Source organism: Narcine bancroftii, chromosome 5, assembly GCF_036971445.1.
Source record: "Narcine bancroftii isolate sNarBan1 chromosome 5, sNarBan1.hap1, whole genome shotgun sequence".
Lineage (NCBI taxonomy): Eukaryota > Metazoa > Chordata > Chondrichthyes > Torpediniformes > Narcinidae > Narcine > Narcine bancroftii.
Window position 1 is genome coordinate 64436686 of NC_091473.1, and position 20428 is coordinate 64457113.

Genomic DNA, 20428 nt, shown 5'->3' on the forward strand with positions numbered 1-20428 from the left:
CCTACACTAATAAACCTTGCCCCAATTTATCTCCCAAAAACATATCTATATACTCTGTCACACCATGAAACACATGCCACCCATTTAAACTACCAACTCTTCTTTACAAGGTTGGAGGAAGTGGTAGCACCCAGGAAAAATCCATGCAGGTCGCAGGGAAAAGGTACAATCTCCATACGCATAGCGGCCAATGAGAACCCAGGTCATTGGTATTGTGATAACATTGGGCTAACTGCGCTAGGGTGTCTGAGATTTCCCTGCAGAATGTCACATCTCTCAGTAATCTGCCTTATAAGTGCCTCATTCCTGAGCTTCCTAGTGCAATCTGCCACCACCATAATGTTATCTCGGCTCACACCAACATTTCAGCATGCAAATTCAGAGCAGAATTCAGTCCCGAGCCTGCACTGCCTTTTATACAAGACTGATCTGATTGTGTCTGAACTCCTCAGTCACATCTCCCCCTTTTAACCTTTCATTCCCCTCACTTATCAGCAATCTGATCTATCTCCACCTTAAAATTATTCAAATCTCTGCTTCCACAGCCCTTTGAGCATTCAGTTAAACAAGAAAGTCTGGGCTGAGTGCAATATACAAACGAGCTGGAAACACTCAGCAGGTCAAGCAGCATCTATGGGAAGTAAAGGGTTCCACATATGACCTCTCTGTGCTTCTCTCCCATCATTTCCTCTTCTCCCACTCACCACCATTTTATTCAGGCATCTGCCTGTTTTTTTTTCTTATTTCTGATGAAGAGCCCAAGCCCGAAATGTTGGGCACCCTTTACTTCCTATGGATGCTGTGTGACCTGCTGAGTTTCTCTGACACATTTGGGAATTGCACTTGAGTGTTCAAAAGGTTCCCAGATCTTTGAAACTTTCTTTCTCAAAAAGGGTGCTGATAAAGTACTCATCTGGTCTTTTCCTTAAATGGGTAGCATTGTTTTCAACAGTGACCTCTGGTTCCAGATTCACCCACACGGTGACCATCCTTGGCATTGATTGCCAGAAGTCAGTTTTGTTTATTTGTCACATGGTTCCATGTGGAGGATTCTTCCAAAGGGCAGACTAACACGTCAACTCTAACATAAATGGAGCCATATAAAATAGAAGGGCAAAAGCACAATTACAGAGCATGGAGTTGCAATGGAAAAAGAAAGATCAATTGTTACATAGCAAAGGCAGCTGAGAGTGCTGTTGTGGGGCCCATACAAGAGCCTGTTGACTGCCTGTTGCTGCACAATTTTACACTTGATCCTTTTCCCCTGTGGGAGGAGGGAGAAGAGATTATGTTCAGCATGTGATGGGTTCATCAGTACATTGACTGCCTTTCCCAGGCAGTGGGAGATGTTGATGGAGTCCCTGGAGGGGAGGGTAGTTTATGTGATGTCTTGAGATGTATTCACCACTTTTTGAAGCTTCTTCCAATCTTAAGCAGAGCAGCTCCCATCCCACACTGGGATGCATCCAGCAAATCTGCTTTCAATGGTGCACCTGTAGAAGCTGATGAGGAACCGGGGGGGGGGGGGGGAGGTGGGCGGGGGTGGTGTTGGGCCAAAGTTCCTTGGTCTTCAAAGAAAGTGGTGGTGTTATCTTTTATTGTGGTGTCAACATGGTTGGGCTAGTTCAGGCCATTAGAAATGTTTGCACCCAAGAGCTGTCTACTCTTTCCACTTCATCCCAATTAATGTGGATCGGTATGTGGATCTGCCCCCTCTCTTGAAGTCAATGATTAGTTCCTTCATCTTAATGACATTAAGAGAGGTTACAATCTTGGCACCAAACCACTAGACTCTTGGTCTTCTTCTGTCTCATTGCTATGTGACACCTGGCCCACTAATGTGGTGTTATCAGCAAATTTGAAGGTAGAGTTGGAGTGGTATTTGGCTATTGTGGATGTAGAGGGAATTTGTAGTTGGGCACTGTTAAACTACTCTGGGATTTTGTCTCCCTGGATGTCCGTGAGGTTATGCCTCATCTGCACAATCAACCAGCTCCCAGAATCATGGAAGTGTTGGACTGGGTTGATTGGATTGTACCTTCCCATACCAGTCTGTTTGGGTGACTGGTGGTACTTGAGTCACCTTGACCATCTGACTAGTCACTGGCACCCTCCCCACTTTTAAACCAGCTCCTCCATTGCTTCTCCTTCCTGTGTTCGGCTGATACTTCTGTCTGTTAACTGGATGATTCCTGTCTCTGGAAATATCTGCATTTCTTGGAGGATTGCCAGATTCTCAGGGTATCCTCCTGTTGCTATTGCCACGTATGATGGTGGTGATCACTACTGATCAGTCTTTCTGATCTCATCCAAAATCTATATTCCCTTTTAATCCAAACATAACCACGTTGAACAGATTTAAACCAACATTTTTAAGCTAAACAAGAACATTGACTCTCTAGCTAACCCTCACCCCTATCTGATTCCAGTGTTTCTCTTTATTCTTTATTCTTTATCCACTCCTGTACTTTGTTTCCTCTCTCTAAATTTTCTTCTTGCCCCTACCCCCACTTCCCAGAAATCTCTTCCTCTTGTATCTTCTGACCTGTGGTCTGTCTCCTCTGGGCCCCTCCCCAGTTTCTTTCCCCTTTGACTCAATATCACTCCCTTCCCTTTTGGTCTTCTTTATGAAACATTGACTGTCCACTTCTATCCATCAACACTACATGACCTGCTGTGTTTCTTCAATAATTCTTTGTATACCAGCACTGTTGATGATCAGTTGAATCTCTCCCCTCCCCCTCTCTACATTTGATAATATGCTGTCATTAAATAACAGTATGTCTAAGACCCATCCCTCAGCACTATCCCACAGATAATGATGATGAGTTTCTTGCCATACACGATGTAAAAAATACAGATGCACCAAAATTCTTACTTCCTGCAATCAAACAGGTGCTTTGTAAACAAAAACTATAATAGGAAACTAACGGAGTTAAATTAAAATAGAATAAATACACGACAAATAATAATTATACAAGAAAATGACAATATTCTCTTAGTGCTTAGAATGATGACTATCTTATTAGCCTTATTGTGTGCTAGCTTAAAAAAGTGCTCTAAGGGCAAAATGCAAAGGTTATATGTTGAGCTCTGCCCTGTAACACTGAATTAATATCGGAGTTTCTGAGCAAAACCACTAGCCATTGGCAAATGAACTTTGCACTTACCACAGGAAGAGAAAAATGGTCCGAGTCTGTCACAGAAACCAGAGTCTAACAGCATGAAATACGAAAGTCTGCAGATGCTGTGATTGTAATTAAAAACCAAGAAATGCTGGAGGAACTCAGCAGGTCTTGCAGCATCCATAGGATTCCTTCAGAATTTCTATGTTTATACAACACCTCCTGTGGATGCTGTGGGACCTGCTGAGTTTCTCCAGCATCTATGTGCTTTTGCAAAATCTAGCAGATGCTGCCTATTGATAACTTGCCTGTGACTTAACACGTGATACATTTTAATTCTAAATTGATTGTATGAGAATACATGGATTTGCCCTGTAATTTAGAGTTGACTGTCAATGGAGAGCAGCACTCTCTCTCCTTGTTGCCGTCAAATAAAAGACCTTGAACTAGAGGTCAGAGTCAGGTGTTTTGTTTGTTTTTAGCAAGGAAAATAATTTTTATCCAAAATAATTATTCACAGTAATCTTGGTGCAAAAAAAAAGTGACTTGCATTTGTACATACAGTCATTTTGAGTTGTCAGAACAGTCCCTGATTAGTGTCTGATGGGTGAGAGCCTGATGGGTGTTGGAAAGAAACTGTTCTTGAATCATGAAGACTGATCATCAGTCTTCTGTACCTTCTGCCTGAAGGAAGCAGTGAGAAGAGGTTGTGACCAGGGTGATGGGGGTCCTTCATGATTTTGGCTGCCTTCTTGAGGCAGTATCTCACATAGATGGGAGGTCAGAGCCTGGGATTGTCCTGGCTATGTTTGTTACCTTCTGCTTTCCAATCAAAATCCCAACCCAGAGTGTGATGCAAACAGTCAGTATACTTTTCACAGTTCTTTGGAGGGTGGGAGTGTGATAGTACAGATTCTATCACCAATGTATATATGTACATATATACAGATGGTAGTGTAGGATTACTGTAATTGGCTGAGGGTGTAGCCACACCTACTGGCAGCTCTTAAAGAATTGCTCCGAGCCAGACCAGGTCATACTGGACTGGTCGACCAACATGTGATACGCTTCAGTCTTTTAGTTAATAAAAGCCTTGGTTTGGATCAACAAGTCTTTGGTTCTTTGAATGTGCATTACAGGGAGGAAACCCACACAGACATGGGGAGAACACACAAATTCCTTACGGGCGCACTGGATTCAAACCTAGTTGCTGGTGGTATAATGTTGTGCTGACTGCTATACTAACTGTGCCGCCCGACTGATGTTTTCCATTTCTGAATCTGAAATAAATCCTATTGTTGGATGAACAGATTTTGTCAAATGATCCAATTTGCTCAATTAAAATTCTATTCCCTGGTTGGCAGAGAAAGAGCTCCAAGTGAAAAGTGTTGCTACCTCTGCACTTATTTGTGCTGACAACATTTCAAGCAGCAGAGTGATATTTAAAAAAAAATTATTTCATACAGCTCTTTGGCTTTTAAAATCTCACACCATCTATCTAATGGACCCAGATTTGATCAGAACATTTAAAACCATAATTGACATCCATAACTAAACCTATAGTTCCTGCTCCCCAACAAAGGTTCCCGGTGGAAAGAGCCAATCCCCATATCAGCTCATGCATGCATAGCTGAACGAAATTGTGCTTCAATTCAGCTCATATGAAGATACCAAGAAATGTTTGCCTAGCCAATGCTTTGTCTGCAAACACTTCTTTAAAAGAGAGTTTGAGGTGGTTCTCCAAGTGTATTTGCTAAATCTTAGAGCAGATGACACAAAGATTAGCGATGTAGTGGAGAGCGAGGAAGGTTTTCAAAGCTTGTAGCAGAATCAGGACCAGCTGGGTAAATGGGCTGCAAAAAGGCAGATGGAGTTTAATGTAGACAAGCGTGAGGTTTTGCATTTTGTAAGGACAAAGGAAGGCAGGGTGTCCATGGTAAGGAGTAGGACTCTGTGGAATTCATTAGAACAGAGAGATCTTGGAATACAGATACAGTAAAGCCCCTGGTATCTGGTAAGTTTTCTGGTTGTGTGAAAATGCGTGAATGGAGAATTAATGGTGAGACATGCCAATTTTAAGCTTCCTTATTTTTTACCTATTTATTTTCCGTGATATTTTTGGTAGGTTGCTTGAGGTTGCTGGTTTGAATTCTGAATAACAGGGATTTTACTGTAGATAAAGCCACAGGCTTTTCACACATAAATCAAAATGTTGAGTACAGGAGTTGGGACATTATGGTGAAGTTGAAAAGACAGTGGTGAGGCCAAATTTGGAGTATTATGTGCAGTTTTTGTCATCTAACTACAGGAGAAATATAAATAAAATTGAAAGAGTGCAGAGAAGATTCACTAGGATTTTGCGTGAACTTGAGGAACTGAGTTACAGGGAAAGTTACAGGTTTAACTTTATTCCATGGTGCATAGAAGAATGAGGGGAGATATGATAGTGTGTGTGTATATATATATAAATAAAATTATGAAGGAGATAGAGTAAATGCCAGTGGGCCTTTTCAACTGAGGTTAGGTGGGTCAAGAACTAGAGGACATGGATTAAAGTTGAAAGGTGAGATGTTTAATGCAAATATTAAGGGGAACCTTCCCTGAGAAAGTGACGAGAGTGCGGAGCGTGCTACCAGCAGATGTGGTAAATATAGGTTCAATTTTGTCACAGGAAAATTTTGGTTAGGTACATGGATGCGAGGGGTATGTAGGGCTATGGTCTGGGTTCAGGTAAATGGGACTGAACAGAATAATAGTTGGGTACAGACTGGATGGGATGACAGGCCTGTATCAGTGCTGTGGTGTTCTATGGAGTTAAAATTAAGGTTTTTTTTATTTTTTAGAAAACAAGGGTAACTTGTATTGAATTCACTTGCTTATTATCACATGCACTGAGATACTGTGAAAATTTCTGTTTTTTATGCTATCCAGTCAAGTCAACCTGCACATCATACAGCAGGTAGTGCAAGAATAAAAGAGCAGGGGATAGTGTGACTGTGACAGAATATTTAGAGGTGTTTTGGGAAGGATTATTAGAGCAGGTTGCACACAACATTTTAAAACACAGAATATTTGCAGGACTTTTGCAGAGTGCTTTTTGTAAAAAGAGCAACAAAGTTGCAGCATACAGCTTGCCTGGGAGTCCATGTGATTTTTACAGGTGGAAACAGAACAGATTTGCTCTCAGAAAGGGAGGGTGTGAAACAGAGAGATGGGAGACAGAAATCAGTTCCAGAAGGACAAAGCTGACAAACTTTTGGAAGACTGCCTGGTCAAAAGAAAAGACTGGCTGTCTGAAAGGTGACCTGAAAGAAGGAGATCAGCTGGAGAACCCTGAAGGGGGAAAGTTTCGTCAGCAAGACTGATTAAACAGGAATCAGGTATGGATGTCCTGGAACAATAAGGAATCTCTCTCTGAAGACCAACAAGAACCCCTCTGAGTGATAACCATTTGCCTGTTAAGCACCAAAGAATGGTAAACTTTGTTAATGATAACTTCTGTGCACAGTACAAGAATTGCCTGCAACCAGTGAGATTGGACTGTGATCCAAAGAACTTTTCTAATCTTAAATACACATTACACACACCTGCACTTATTACTAGAGGGGGGATTAAGTAGGTTAGATAGGTTAAGTAATAAATTAAAATTCTGTTTTCTTGTTCAAATATAATTAAAAACTACTTTAGTTTAAGTAACCCTGTGTTGTGGTGCATATCTATTGCTGCTGGTTTTGGGATCCTCTGGACTCGATAATAGTGACAACAAAACTTTTCTTAAATTTCAAAAATAAACATTATGTACTTTATAAATATATACAAAAAAATAGTGCCGTCTTTTCACATTCTTTGTGGTATAAGACCATATGACATAGGACCGGAATTAGGTCATTCGGCCCATTGATTCTGCCTTGCCATTCCATCATGGCAGATATACTATCCTTTCAACCCATCCTCTTGCTTTCTCCCCTTAACTCTTGATTCCCTTCCTAATCAAGAAATTATCTTCAAAATATCCAATGGCTTGGCCTCCGTAGCCATCCGAAGCAATTAATTCCATAGATTTACCACCCTCTGGGAAAAGAAGTTCCTCCTCATCTCTGTACTAATCTTTGGATATACATTTGGTTACTATGCATTGTCATGTTAACATTAATTTTACTACATAGTGCCCCTTGCCTATAATCTGGGGTCATTATCCCATCCTTCAAAGTCCAGTAGCAGAAGGGCTCTAATCTTTGGACCTTCCCCACAATATCTTTGTATTGGCGGCACCAAGACTCAGAGCATGTACTCCTGCAGCCTGGAATAGGCCAGTTGACAGCATTCCCATACTGACATCTTGGTGTTCCAGAAGGCTAACATCTTTCAGGCAGTCCAAAGGGCACCTTTCATCATGTTGATGATCTTCCATCAGTTCTGGATGGATGTCTGTCTCTGCATGCTTTTCCAGGAACAGCCCGTAAATCGGAGAGCATCTGTTACATGGCTGCTGGGGATGAATTGCTTCAAGGATCCTTGCATCCTTCTCCAAATATAACATAAAATTGTTGCAAGAGTGGCACAGAAGAGAAAAGTGCAGGATATTGTGTCAAAGAGAACAGTAAAGTTTAAAACAGTGCAAAGCATCATCTTTTATGAATGGGAGGTCCATTTAAGAATCTGAAAACAGCAGGAATGAAACTGTCCTTGAATCCGGAGGTTGCTATTTTCAGACTCGTATGTCTTCTGCCTGACAGACTTGGGGGAGAAGAGAGAGTGACCAGGATGGGAATGGATCTTTTAATACAATGCTAGCTTTCTCAAGGCATGGAGGTGTAGGTAGAGTCGATAGAGGGGAGGTTGGTTTCATAGCATGAATTGTGTTCACAAATTTCTGTGGTCTTTTGCAGTCAGGCAGAACAGTTTCTGTACCTGGATGCATCAGGACAGGATACTTTCTATGTGCAACTGTAAAGATTAGTAAAGGATATGGGGTCATGCTGAATTTTCCACAGACTTCTGAATAAGTAGAGGCTTGGAGGTTTTTTTCTGGACATGGTGTCAATATTGGCTGGACCAGAACAGATTCGTCAGGTATCAATCAGCAGGAGGAGAACTTCTTTTTTTAAAACATTTTTTATTTTTCACACTATGAACCATACTGACCAAAATACACACAAATATTTCCCTCTTGAATATACACAGTGTCATTTTCTCCCCTTTTCCCCCCTCCCTTCTTCAGGGTAGGAATCCTTCAAAGAGTCTTTGCAGTGGAGCAGCTGAAGGAGTTAAATGAGAAACACCTGATGAAGGGCCCTTGCCCGAATCGTTAGTAGCCCTTTACTTCTTATGGATGGCACATGACCTGCTGAGTTTCTCCAGAATATTTGTGTGTTGCACTTGACCCCAGCATCAGCAGAATTTTTTTTATTGCTTTTTCTCTGTGTTTGGAGACTCCAGCTAAGATTTGATTGTTTTCCCAGACTTGATTTCTCTTTGCATGTTCAGTTTCAGAAATTAAATGAACCCAAAGTTATCTAAGCTCAAAGAAAATCTAAACAAAAGTTTTAGGCAACACAAATGCCGCACGTTTGCAGGCAATTCTAGAAGCTGCTGGCTTCTTGGTGTATCATGTAGTTCAAAAGCTACCCTCTACCATTTGGAAATAAATCCTTTGTGACTCTGTTTAAGAGCCCAGAGGGTTAATTTATCACCAGAGGGAGAGCATCCATTTAAAATTAATCAATTTGAGCACAAGCGCTGTCAGTAGCAAGGGTTAATCTCCCTGAAATTTATCGGTTTTGGCAGCATTTCAACTTAAAGGATGTGTGTGATTATAATAATTCCATCTTTTTACATTGCATTTTGTCTTCTAGAGATCACACTGTCAGGGATCCAAAATCAAACAGAACATCAAAACCACAACTTAAGTCTTTGTTGCATAAAGGAAGAAAATATTCTCATAATGAAAGACAGTTGTTGAGATTATATGCCATTGTTCTCAGACTATTTCCCAAAATTCCAATTCAAGTTATTCACTGATTACCACATATAATATATGTGGGAGCCTTAATGATTAGAGATTCTCAATGTAACCTGACATATACATAAGTCTGCCACTACTTAAGAAACACAAATACTGCAGACCCGGAAATCTGGAGGAACTCAGCAGGTTGGACAGCATCCATAGGTAGAAGTGGTCAGTCAACATTTCGGGTCGGAACCCTTCCTCAATTTCGGCACCACATCATGGGCCAAAGGGCTATACTGTGCTGTAATGTTCTACATGCTCTAATCTTGATGAAGAGTCTGGATCTGAAGCATTGACCATTTCTACCCTGTCTGACCTGTTGACTTCCTCCGTCAATTCCTTGTCTTACACCACCTGATCTTGATGAAGGATCCTGAAACGTTAACTGTTTCTCTCTCCGTGGACACTGCCTTGCCTCTTGTGTGTTTCCAGCATTTTCTCTCTTTGGTTCAGATTTGCAACAAATCAACATTTGCTAACAGAGAAGTCATGGAATGAAGATATGGACCAGAGTTGGAGAGCATCTACTTGCAAACAGATCCTAGAAACTACAACTTGATGATATTCTTTTATCAGGCAACTTTACATTTTATTTTTGTGAAAGCTGAAAGAAAAAGCTGAAGTACAACTGGAAAGTAAATAACTAACATAACTGAGCATGAATGATAAAAAGGACAGGTGACTAAATAGAGTGAAGGGGAAAGTTACTGCCTCTCGGAGCCGGTAACTCCAATTCAGTGCTGACCATGGGTGCTTTTTGCATGCTTCCTCAGCTGGGTTTCTCCTGGGTGCTCTGGTTCCCTCCCAGAAGGATGCAGGTTGGTGGGTTAATTGGCTGCTTTAAGTTAATAATTGGAAGTGCGTGGGTGAGTCTGGGGAGTCGATGAGAGTGCAGGAATAAATGTCAGATAAATGTGAATGGTAATCGATGATCTGTTTCAATGTGGTGGGTGAAGAGCTTAATTTATGATGCTTCCAACAAAGAAGGGACTATAAGGGGTTAACAGCCTTTCAGTGATGAATTCTGAACAAAGGCAGGTAGAGCCTCACATATTCATCGAGCTTTTTTTAAAAAATTTTTTTATTTTTCACACTATGAACCATACTGACCAAAATACACACAAACATTTCCCTCTTGAATATACACAGTGTCATTTTCTCCCCTTTTTTCCCCCCCTCCCTTCCCTCCCTCCTTCACCCCCCCTCCCCACTCACTCAACGTTCAACATATATGATACATTAAACAATGTCATCACACAATGAAAATAAACAAAAAATTTGTGTCTTCTACTTTTACATACTGGGTCAGTTAATTACGTCTTCTTCTCCTTCTGTTATTTTAGGCGGTGGAGGTCCGCGGTAGGACTTCTCTCTGGGGTTCCATGTATGGTTCCCAAATTTGTTCGAATACTGTGATGTTATTTCTTAAATTATATGTTTTTTTTTCCAATGGAATACATTTATTAATTTCTATGTACCATTGCTGTATTCTCAGGTTATCTTCTAATTTCCAGGTTGACATAATACATTTTGAGCTTATTGTAACCAATACCTGGCAGTCTTATCTCTATCTTTATCTCCCATCCTTGTTCGTTGCTCCCCCCTCTTTTTTTCTCTCTCAGAGGAGAGGGAGAGAGAGAAAAAATTGAATTCAAATATCCTCCCACCATAAGCTTCAAGAACACCAATAAATATTTCCCTTACTCCCTATACTATGCTTAACTTGCTGTACTTATGTATAGAGAGACTTGCTGGAGAGTGCACCAAAACGAACCTTTTCACTGTATCCCATGTATGTGACAATAGATTTGAACTTTAACCTGCCTATGCTCTCTCACATTCACTTGTGTTTGCCTGACTCAAAAGTTGCTGAGCTTAGAACATAAAACACGTCACGGAATTGACCCCTTGGCCCATAATGTCTGTACTGACCATGATGTGAATCTAAGCTAATCCCACCTGCCTGCATAAGGTCACGTCTCCAGAATAGAGGACCATCGCCTTCCCAAGATCGTGTAATATGATGAGCTCTCCACTGGCCACCGAGACAGAGGTGCACCAAAGAAGAGGTACAAGGACTGCCTAAAGAAATCTCTTGGTGCCTGCCACATTGACCACCGCCAGTGGGCTGATCTCGCCTCAAACCATGCATCTTGGCGCCTCACAGTTCGCGGGCAGCAACCTCCTTTGAAGAAGACCGCAGAGCCCACCTCACTGACAAAAGAGAAAGGAGGAAAAACCCAACACCCAACCCCAACCCACCAATTTTCCTTTGCAACCGCTGCAATCGTGTCTGCCTGTCCCACATCGGACTTGTCAGCCACAAACGAGCCTGCAGCTGACGTGGACATTACCCCTCCATAAATTTTCGTTCGTGAAGCCAAGCCAAAGAATAAGGTCCATATCTCTCTATTCCTGCCTGAGCATGTGCTTCTTAAATATTGTTATTGTGTTTGCTTCTACCACTTCCTCTAGCAGCCCGCTCCAGGCACCCACCACTGGCAGCCCGCTCCAGGCACCCACCACCGTCAGCCCATCTTGCGCACCTACCATTGTTTGTGTTGAAACAAAGCTTGCCCTGTAAATTTCCATATTAGCTTTCCCCTCTCACCATAAACCTGTACTCACGTATTTGTCATTTTTATCCTGAGGGAAAGAGACTCTGTCTACTTTTTTTTTTAATACATTATGTACTTGAAGGTTTGTGCATCATTTGTAGATGCATCACATCCACATCTCTAAATCGGACACAGAACATGACATGGAGACTGCAGACCCTGGAATCTGAAGCCAAGTTCAATTAACTAGAGAAATGCAGCAGGTCGAGGAACATCAGTGGGAGAAAAAGAAAGCTCGATGTTTTGAGATAAAACTCTTTACCCTGAGGAAGTATTTCTGGCCAAAGGATTGACAGCCTTCTACTTTCTGTGGATGCTGCATGGCCTGCTGAGTTAATCCTGAACGATTGTCTATTATGCAAGATTCAAGTCTTGAAGGGATTTGATCCAAAATGTTGGCCATCGTTTTGTCTCCCACTGATGCTGCTCTATCTGTTGAGTTCCTCCAGTGGGTTGAGTCTTGCACAGAATACATGTTCTCATATCTTGAACAGCACAACCTAAAACATAATCATGTGCACTTCCAGCAGATATTTAAACTTCCAAGCATTAGAACAAGAGAATGCTGGAAGTTCTTGATCAGATTAATCCAAAACGATAGTTATATATTTTTTACTTCCCATGAATGCTGCAAGGCCTGCTGAGTTCCACCAGAATTTTTTGTGTTTTTACTATAATCACGTCTGAAGACTTTGGTGTTTCATACATGCACTCAACCTGTAGCAAAAAAGGCTCGTGCTTTGGTTCATCTTCCATCCCAACGTCTGATCTATGAAAGGTGTAGGAGTATAAAACGAGGTTCTTACATCCTTGTCAGGTACGAGGAAACTATGGCAAGCAGGGTGAAAGCTAATCCAAAAGAGTTCTACAAATATGTTAATGGTAAGAGGAAAGCTAGAGACAAAATTGGTCCCTTAGAAAATCAGAGCGGAAAACTGTGTGTGGAGCTTAGAGAAATGGGGGAGATATTGAACAGTTTCTTTTCTTCGGTATTCACTAAGGAGAAGGATATTGGGAGATGTGAGATAAAAAAAGCAAATTGGGTAAATATGGGGAATATAGAGATTACAAAAGGTGTAGTTTTAAGGCTTTTGAAGAATATAAAGGTGGATAAGTCTCCGGGACCAGACGGGATCTTTCCCAGGACATTGAGAGAAGTGAAGGAGGAAATAGCAGAGGCTCTGGCGGTAATTTTCCAAATGTCATTAGATATGGGGATAGTGCCGGAGGATTGGCGCATTGCGCATGTGGTTCCGTTATTTAAAAAGGGTTCAAGGAGGAAGCCTGGCAACTATCGGCCTGTAAGTTTGACGTCTGTGGTAGGTAAATTAATGGAGAAAATTCTTAGAGATAGTACTTATAAACATCTGGATAGACAGGGTCTGATCAGGAGCACTCAACATGGATTTGTGGGAGGAAGGTCATGTTTGACCAATCTGATTGAATTTTTTGAAGAGGTGACTAGGAATGTGGATGAGGGTAGCGCAGTGGATGTTGTCTATATGGACTTCAGTAAGGCCTTCAATAAGGTACCACATGGAAGGTTAGTTAGGAAGGTGCAGTTTTTAGGTATAAATTTTGAGATAGTCAAATGGATTGAACATTGGCTGAAAGGGAGAGGCCAGAGAGTGGTAGTGGATAATTGTCTGTCAGGTTGGAGGCCGGTGACCAGTGGTGTGCCTCAAGGATCTGTATTGGGCCCATTGTTGTTCGTTATATACATTAATGATCTAGATGATGGGGTGGTGAATTGGATTAGTAAATATGCAGACGATACTAAGATAGGTGGAATAGTGGATAATGAAGAAGGTTTTCAAGGATTGCAGAGGGATTTGGGCTGCTTAGAAAAGTGGGCTGAAAAATGGCAGATGGAATTTAATGCTGATAAGTGTGAGGTGCTTCATTTTGGTAAGAAGAATCAGAATAGGACATACGTGGTAAATGGGAGAGCATTGATGAATACAGAAGAGCAGAAAGATTTAGGAGTAACGGTACATCGTTCCCTGAAGGTAGAAACTCACGTGAATAGGGTGGTGAAGAAGGCTTTTAGTATGCTGGCCTTTATCAATCATTGCATGGAATATAGGAGTTGGGAGGTGATGTTGAGATTGTATAAGACGTTGGTGCGGCCTAATTTGGAGTTCTGTGTGCAGTTCTGGTCGCCTAATTATAGGAAGGATATAAACAGAGTGGAGAGAGTGCAGAGAAGGTTTACCAGAATGTTACCTGGGTTTAAGCATCTAGAGTATAGGGAGAGATTGGACAGATTAGGTCTTTATTCTTTGGAGCGTAGAAGGTTGAGAGGGGATTTGATAGAAGTATTTAAGATTATGAAAGGGATAGACAGAGTGGATGTGGATAGACTATTTCCGTTAAGAGGAGGAAAGATTAAAACAAGAGGACATGAGTTAAGAATTAAGGGGCAGAGGTTTAGAGGTAACATGAGGGGGAACTTCTTTACTCAGAGAGTGGTAGCCGTGTGGAATGAGCTTCTGGGAGAAATAGGGGCGGCGGAGTATTATTTAAGAAAAGGTTAGACAGGTATATGGATGAGAAGAAGATGGAGGGTTATGGGCATTGTGCAGGGAGGTGGGACTAGAAAGGGGTGTTTGGTTCGGTGCGGACTAGAAGGGCCTAATGGCCTGTTTCCGTGCTGTAATTGTTATATTATGTTATGTTATCTTGTTGTTAATACATACATAGCATTCCCACCATAACCTTCCTTGTCTCCATGTTTTAGAACTGATGAGTTACTGATTTGGTATATTAATTCCCATATGTTTAGTAACAGTTTTTGATGTCTGTCGGCACAGTGAGGAGACATCATGTTGCCACCCTTTTGATTCTTCTGCGAACAAGTCGGGTTGTACTTGTGCAATCAGATGGCGATAAACTTGATTTGAGTTGATGACCAATGGACCCACAAACTGGCGACAGGGAGGCACCTCTTCCTTTGGATGGATGTGGTGACCTTGCACACAAAACAGATTTGCTTGCTGTGGAACTGATAATTCAATTAAAAGGTGGCATAGCAACCGTGCTCTTGTATTTCGTTCCTGAGTCTGATATATTCAAACATTGTTGCTTTTTATACCATGGGTCGAATATTTCTGACACGACTCTCAAATTCAGACAAGGACTGCTAGTTCTTCGTGGGGTTGACACTTTTACAATTGGGCTGGTGGTTTTTTCAAGGAGCTGAATTATCAATGGTGGGCTCTGATGTTTTAAGCATAGATTGATATTCTGATCTGCCCAAGGGCTGATATTTCCAAACCGAAGCTGCTTTTGCTTCCACAGGCCTGAGATATTGATAGTGGGCCTGGTTCTTATGCCAGGAGTTGCTATTACTTTTAATATAATAATGATAATGTGATAGCACTGTCATTGCCAAAATTCTTACTTGTTGCAGCCAAACAGCTACTTCACAAAACAATGTGAAAAGTGCCCCTTAAGTTAAATTAAAAGAGATAATAAATACATAAGAACATTGTGCAGGGATAAAAGGGGATGTGCTAAAGAAAAAGTTGCTAAGAGTTTAAGAGTTTATTGTCATATACTTAAGTACAATGTACAGATGCACTGAAATTCTTGCTTGCTGCAGCCACACAGGTATGTAAAGTGTACAGAATATACTAGCAAATTATGGGGCTAATATTTCTGCAGTGGGCTGGTCCTTTTACTCTAGACTAGTATTGAGATCATTCAGCTTGTGTTCCTATCAGGGCCCTGGACTCGCATCTTTGAGCTTCTATTTCGGTGGAGGTCATTTCTGCCATGGGGTCATTTGTTTTGTTGCCCTGGGTTTGCTCTCTCTACTGTGAGCTGCTGTCACTACCAAGGACACAAACAAACTGCTGACCGGGCAGCATCTGCGAAAGCAAAGGAGTAGTCAACATTTAGGGTCGAAACTGATCTTTGGGACTGAGAAAGGAGAGGGAGGACAAGCAGTATTAAAAGGAAGAGGGTAAGGGTCAGCAGGTGATAGGTGGCGAGAGGTGGGATGATAGATGACGGACAGATGGAGCCAGGTAGGGGGAGCATCTAAGCCTGGCCAGTCTGTCTCTCTGAGTCTCTCCAACAGTTTGCTTCTGGGACAGGGCACTAGACCCAGTGGAAGAGCAGGGATGATCTTGGGGCAGGTGCTGTGTTTTATTCTCATTATTCAGGAAGCAAAGAGTTCCTTGATGGTAACTCTATCGAGGTGAGCAATTCATGTTCAGAGAATTGTGAAGGGATCACTGATGACACACCCTAGAATTAGGGGATTAGGTTCAGTTCTGATGGTATGATGGGAGCCATGCACCTCCTGGAGGGTAGTTAATGAAGAGCAGTGCTGGCCTCTCTGGCAATGGCCACACCCCATGGATCAACAAAAACCAAGGTATGAGCTTGAGCAGAAGCCAGGGCTGCAAATCAAATCAACACCCTGGGATAGGTGTGGTGGAAATGGAATCCCTGGAAAAATATCTGGAGGGGAATGACTGGGATCACATTGATTTAATGTGAAATGAAACATGCCATTGAATGGGAAATGTGCCTCAGTTAAGGCAGAGGGATACATTTGTGGATGGAGATAAGATGAGGGCTACACAAGCAGGGAGAGGGGTTGTCTGTCGAAGTGAGATGTAGCTGCACAGTGTCTCCACATTCTTTGTTATGGACAAAGAACAGCTTTTCTGTGGTCTGCTACCTGAGGTGCCCCAGAGTGGGCATAGGGAATGACTCTGTCCCATCTGCTTCTGTCTGGTTTGGGGAATGGGTCGGTGTATGAGTGTGAGAGTTATGGTCATAAACATAAATGCAATGTACAGATGCAGCAGCATACCCATTTGCTGCAGCCAAACAGATATGTCAGACACGCCTACTGCACTAGTGTACCTTAAATTACCAAAAATATAGATCAATAATTATGGTGGAGGGGAGCTCACTCCTTCTACCTCCCTACGTCGGCATTGCCCTGTGCTGGGTCCTGATGATAGCTATCTGCAGTCCCAGTGGATGCCTCTGGTGAGGAAGAGATGAGGTATCAACCCCCACAGGTCACCAGGCAGATACCCGTGGCCTTCCCACGAGAAGCTGGGCAGGAGCTGACTCCAAGCCTATGGTGATGCCTACCATCCTTCCTTTCCAGTTTATCAATAGAGATGGCCAATCGACTAGCTGTGCCTTTACTGATCCAGGTGCTTGAGGGGCTGTGCAGGCCTGGGTAAAAGAAGTGGAAGGTAGGCAGGCTCTCAGTCTGCTGCTGCCTCCCATCTCAGGGCCGCATGACAAATAGTTTTCATTCCCATGCCAGCAAGCATTCATTCGATTGATCAATCTTGTCTCAGTCCCCTGTTGATCACAACTGGTAACCTCTACTGAAAGCAGCCAGTGACTTTTGTCATCAATGCCCTCTGTGTACATAATGAGTTTCTAGGCACATTCCTCCATAGATCAACCCTCTGAAGGCAGTGAGCTTAACGGACCACCCTCTCTGTAGACAGTGCCCTCAATAGACCACACCCTCTGTAGACAGTGCCCTTGATAGACCATGACCCCTGTAATCAGTGCACTCTGTAATCAGTGCCCTTGGTAGACAATGACCCCTGTAGATTTTGATCCCTGGGCAGAGTGCTCCTTCTGTAGAGCCCTAGTGTGCACACATTGGGCAGCAATGTGAAGCTGCTTCAGGCATAGACTGTATAACTGTTAAGTTCACTGATTTTCAAAGGTGCTACCTTTGGCATGAAGGGGTGGCAATGTCCCCACAGCACCTTGAGGTTTGAGCTAAGACCCTTTTGTGCTGGAGGTAAGGCAGGAAATCTGGGCAAGTAGCACTGCCACTGGTACTCGGCTGCATTGCCTACATCCCTACTTCCGCACCTACCCTTGCTGGACAGAGACAAGTCTTCCTCCTCTCAGCCTGGAGCCAGTTGAGGAGGGAAAGAAGGGGAAGCCAGGGGCACAGGGCCTAAGTTTAAAGTGGAACCTCTTCCTGGGGAGGTTCCAGCTTCAGAGCTTAGACAAGGATGAGTGAAGCATTTTTCCTCCTCAATCCTTAGCAAAAATGGACATTGGGATTCTTGTAACCTTACCCACTATAGAGGACTCCAGTCAACTCAAAAGCCACCTCTCCAAGACCATGCAGAGACTTAGAGGGCCAGGCAGCATCTGTGGGGAGAAGTAGTCAACATTTCAGGTCGGGGTCCTTTATCGAGACTAAAGAAAGAAGTCTGTATTCCCACAGAGATATGTCTGTCCTCAGCCTCATCCATTGTCAGAGTGAGGCCAGACGTAAACTTGAGGATCAACACATCATATTCCTCCTGGTCAGCCTCAAACTTAATGACATGGACATCAATGTATCTAATATAGGTAACTCCAACTATTTCTAATTCCACTGTTTCTATCTCTTCTTTATATTTAAATTACAATTTATTTGCAGCATGGTAGAAAGCCCTTCTGGCCCATGAAACCAAATTAACCTAACAATCCTGTAAGATTTTGAAACATGGGAGGAAACCAGAGCACCTGGTGAAAACCCACATAAGTCACTGGGAGAAATTTCAAGCTCCTTACAGACAGCAAATGATTTGAACCCAGGTTGCTGGCACTGTAACTGCGCCACAACCCTTTACTTCTGTTCTGAGTTTTCTCTCTACCTGCCCAGTGGTCTCTTGCTCCCCCATCTCCCTACCTCTTCCACCTTCTGTCCAATACCCTTTCATCTCCAAGCCCTTCTCCAATTTATTTTCCCTGAGATATACTTGAATTCACCTTTACTCACTTTAGTATCGATAAAGGGTCCCAATCCAAAAGGTTGACTGGTCATCACTCCCCACAGATGCTGCCAGACTTGTTGAGTTGTTCTAGCTGCTCATGGTTTGCTCAGATCTGCTGTTCATGTGTTTCTGTCCAGTGGGTCACAGTGAACAGGACTGAGGTGAATTGATTTGTTCATTGTCATGTTACCAAGATAAAGTAAAAAGCTTTGTTTTGTGTCCTATCCAGGCAAGTTAACTCATACAGCAGTCAGAGCAGTAATAACAAATAAATAAATAAATAGATATAACTGCAATGTGGGGATTAGTGTTTCAATCAGTCAAGCAAAGCAGGGTACAGAGAAAAATATAGCCATTTAAAACTGGGCAAGGGTGTCATCTTTTGCAGTGAAATGATCTTCCACTGGAACAAGTGCCCACTGGGCAGACTGCACTATGCCAGCTTCATGGGGTGGACTCAGGTACACAATGGATGGACTGTACCATGCCAGCATCACAGAGTGGGTGATCTAAGGGATGTGGTGGCCCACTTTAAAGAGGGTGTTGTTCTCTTGCAGAGCTGAGTATCCGGGGAGCGCAGGAAGAAGAGCCACCGGACCCCCAGCTTCTACGGTTGGACAACATGCTGCTGGCGGAAGGGGTGGCCGGCCCGGAGAAAGGTGGAAGCTCTGCCTCTACAGCCGCAGCCGCCGCTGCAGCCGCCTCCGGGGGCTCGAACACCGACAACTCAGCGGAGCACACTGACTACCGAGCCAAGCTCACCCAGATCCGGCAGATTTACCACACTGAGCTTGAGAAGTATGAACAGGTAAACCATGACCCACACCCCCTTCCCTTCCCCACAAACTCTCACCCCCCACCAGCTCAACTATTGCCATGTCAAGGGAGAGTGTGATCCCACTATGTGGGTCGGAGATAGATAGCCCCAAGTAATCAAGAAGGCCAATGGGATGTTGACCTTTATCACAAAAGCAAGTGATGTTTAAAAGCAAGGAGGTTGTACTGCACCTGCACTGATGATGCCACATCTAGAGTATAGTAGTGAGTGCTGTTCTGGTCTCCCTATTTGGGGAAGGATCTATTGGCTTTGGAGATGGTGCAGAAGAGGATCACCATGTTGATTCTGGAGATGAGGAGAGATTTAATTGGACGGTGCTCACTGGAGTTCAGAAGGATGAGGGGGATCTTACAGAGACATAAAATTATAAAATGAAAGGGCAGCATGTTGAAAGGGCACCTGTTGAGAAGAGTATCAGGTTCGGTGGGTTCACAGAGAGACGAATCTGGACACAAGTGTTACATGTAACTTTTATTAACTCACAGGAAACAAACTGAAGAAGGTTAAATGGTACTCAATCACTATTTCATTTAAGCGATGATATAGAAATTCACCTTGGACTTTGGTTGGATTTCGACATTAGTAAACCTATACTTGCCCCGCTCACACAGAGGGACTCTTACACACACCTGATTCCCTAACCAATGAGGATGTGGCTTTCTGCAAGTATTGATCTATTGCACCATGGTTTCAGTGTAGTGCATACCTTAACAACAACACTTCCAGCAATGTCCATAGTAGTGACCTGGTGTGGACCAATGTCTTGGGCTTAGATCACAAGGCAGAGAGAGTGAAATGTGCTATACATTGATGTTTTATACAGTTTTAATTTGTGCTTTTAGCCAATAATGACCCGTGGTGATTTAAATTAGCCAATGGCAAGGTGTGCGCGAATTCATGGCCTTGATTGTCAGGTGTTCAATCACAGACTTCTGAGTAAGTTTCAGGCAGGAGTACATGTGACCACCCACAATACATTCCAGACAGGCAGGGAGGGGCCATGTTTGCTCCCACACAACAGCACTATTACAGTGCCAGCGACCTGGGTTTGAATCCAGTGCTGTCTATGA

At 42.9% G+C, this 20428-nt stretch overlaps 1 protein-coding gene across 8 annotated transcripts in view; it reads left to right on the plus strand.

The window, feature by feature from the left end:
- The window catches only part of LOC138763454 (pre-B-cell leukemia transcription factor 1), a 389485-nt gene that overhangs the window by 285536 nt on the left and 83521 nt on the right, over nt 1-20428 (plus strand). For all 8 annotated transcript variants that reach the window (XM_069937625.1, XM_069937629.1, XM_069937630.1 and 5 more), the window contains one exon: nt 19078-19328. In XM_069937625.1, coding sequence (XP_069793726.1) covers nt 19078-19328 — 251 coding nt within the window. The remainder of the gene's footprint in view (nt 1-19077; nt 19329-20428) is intronic.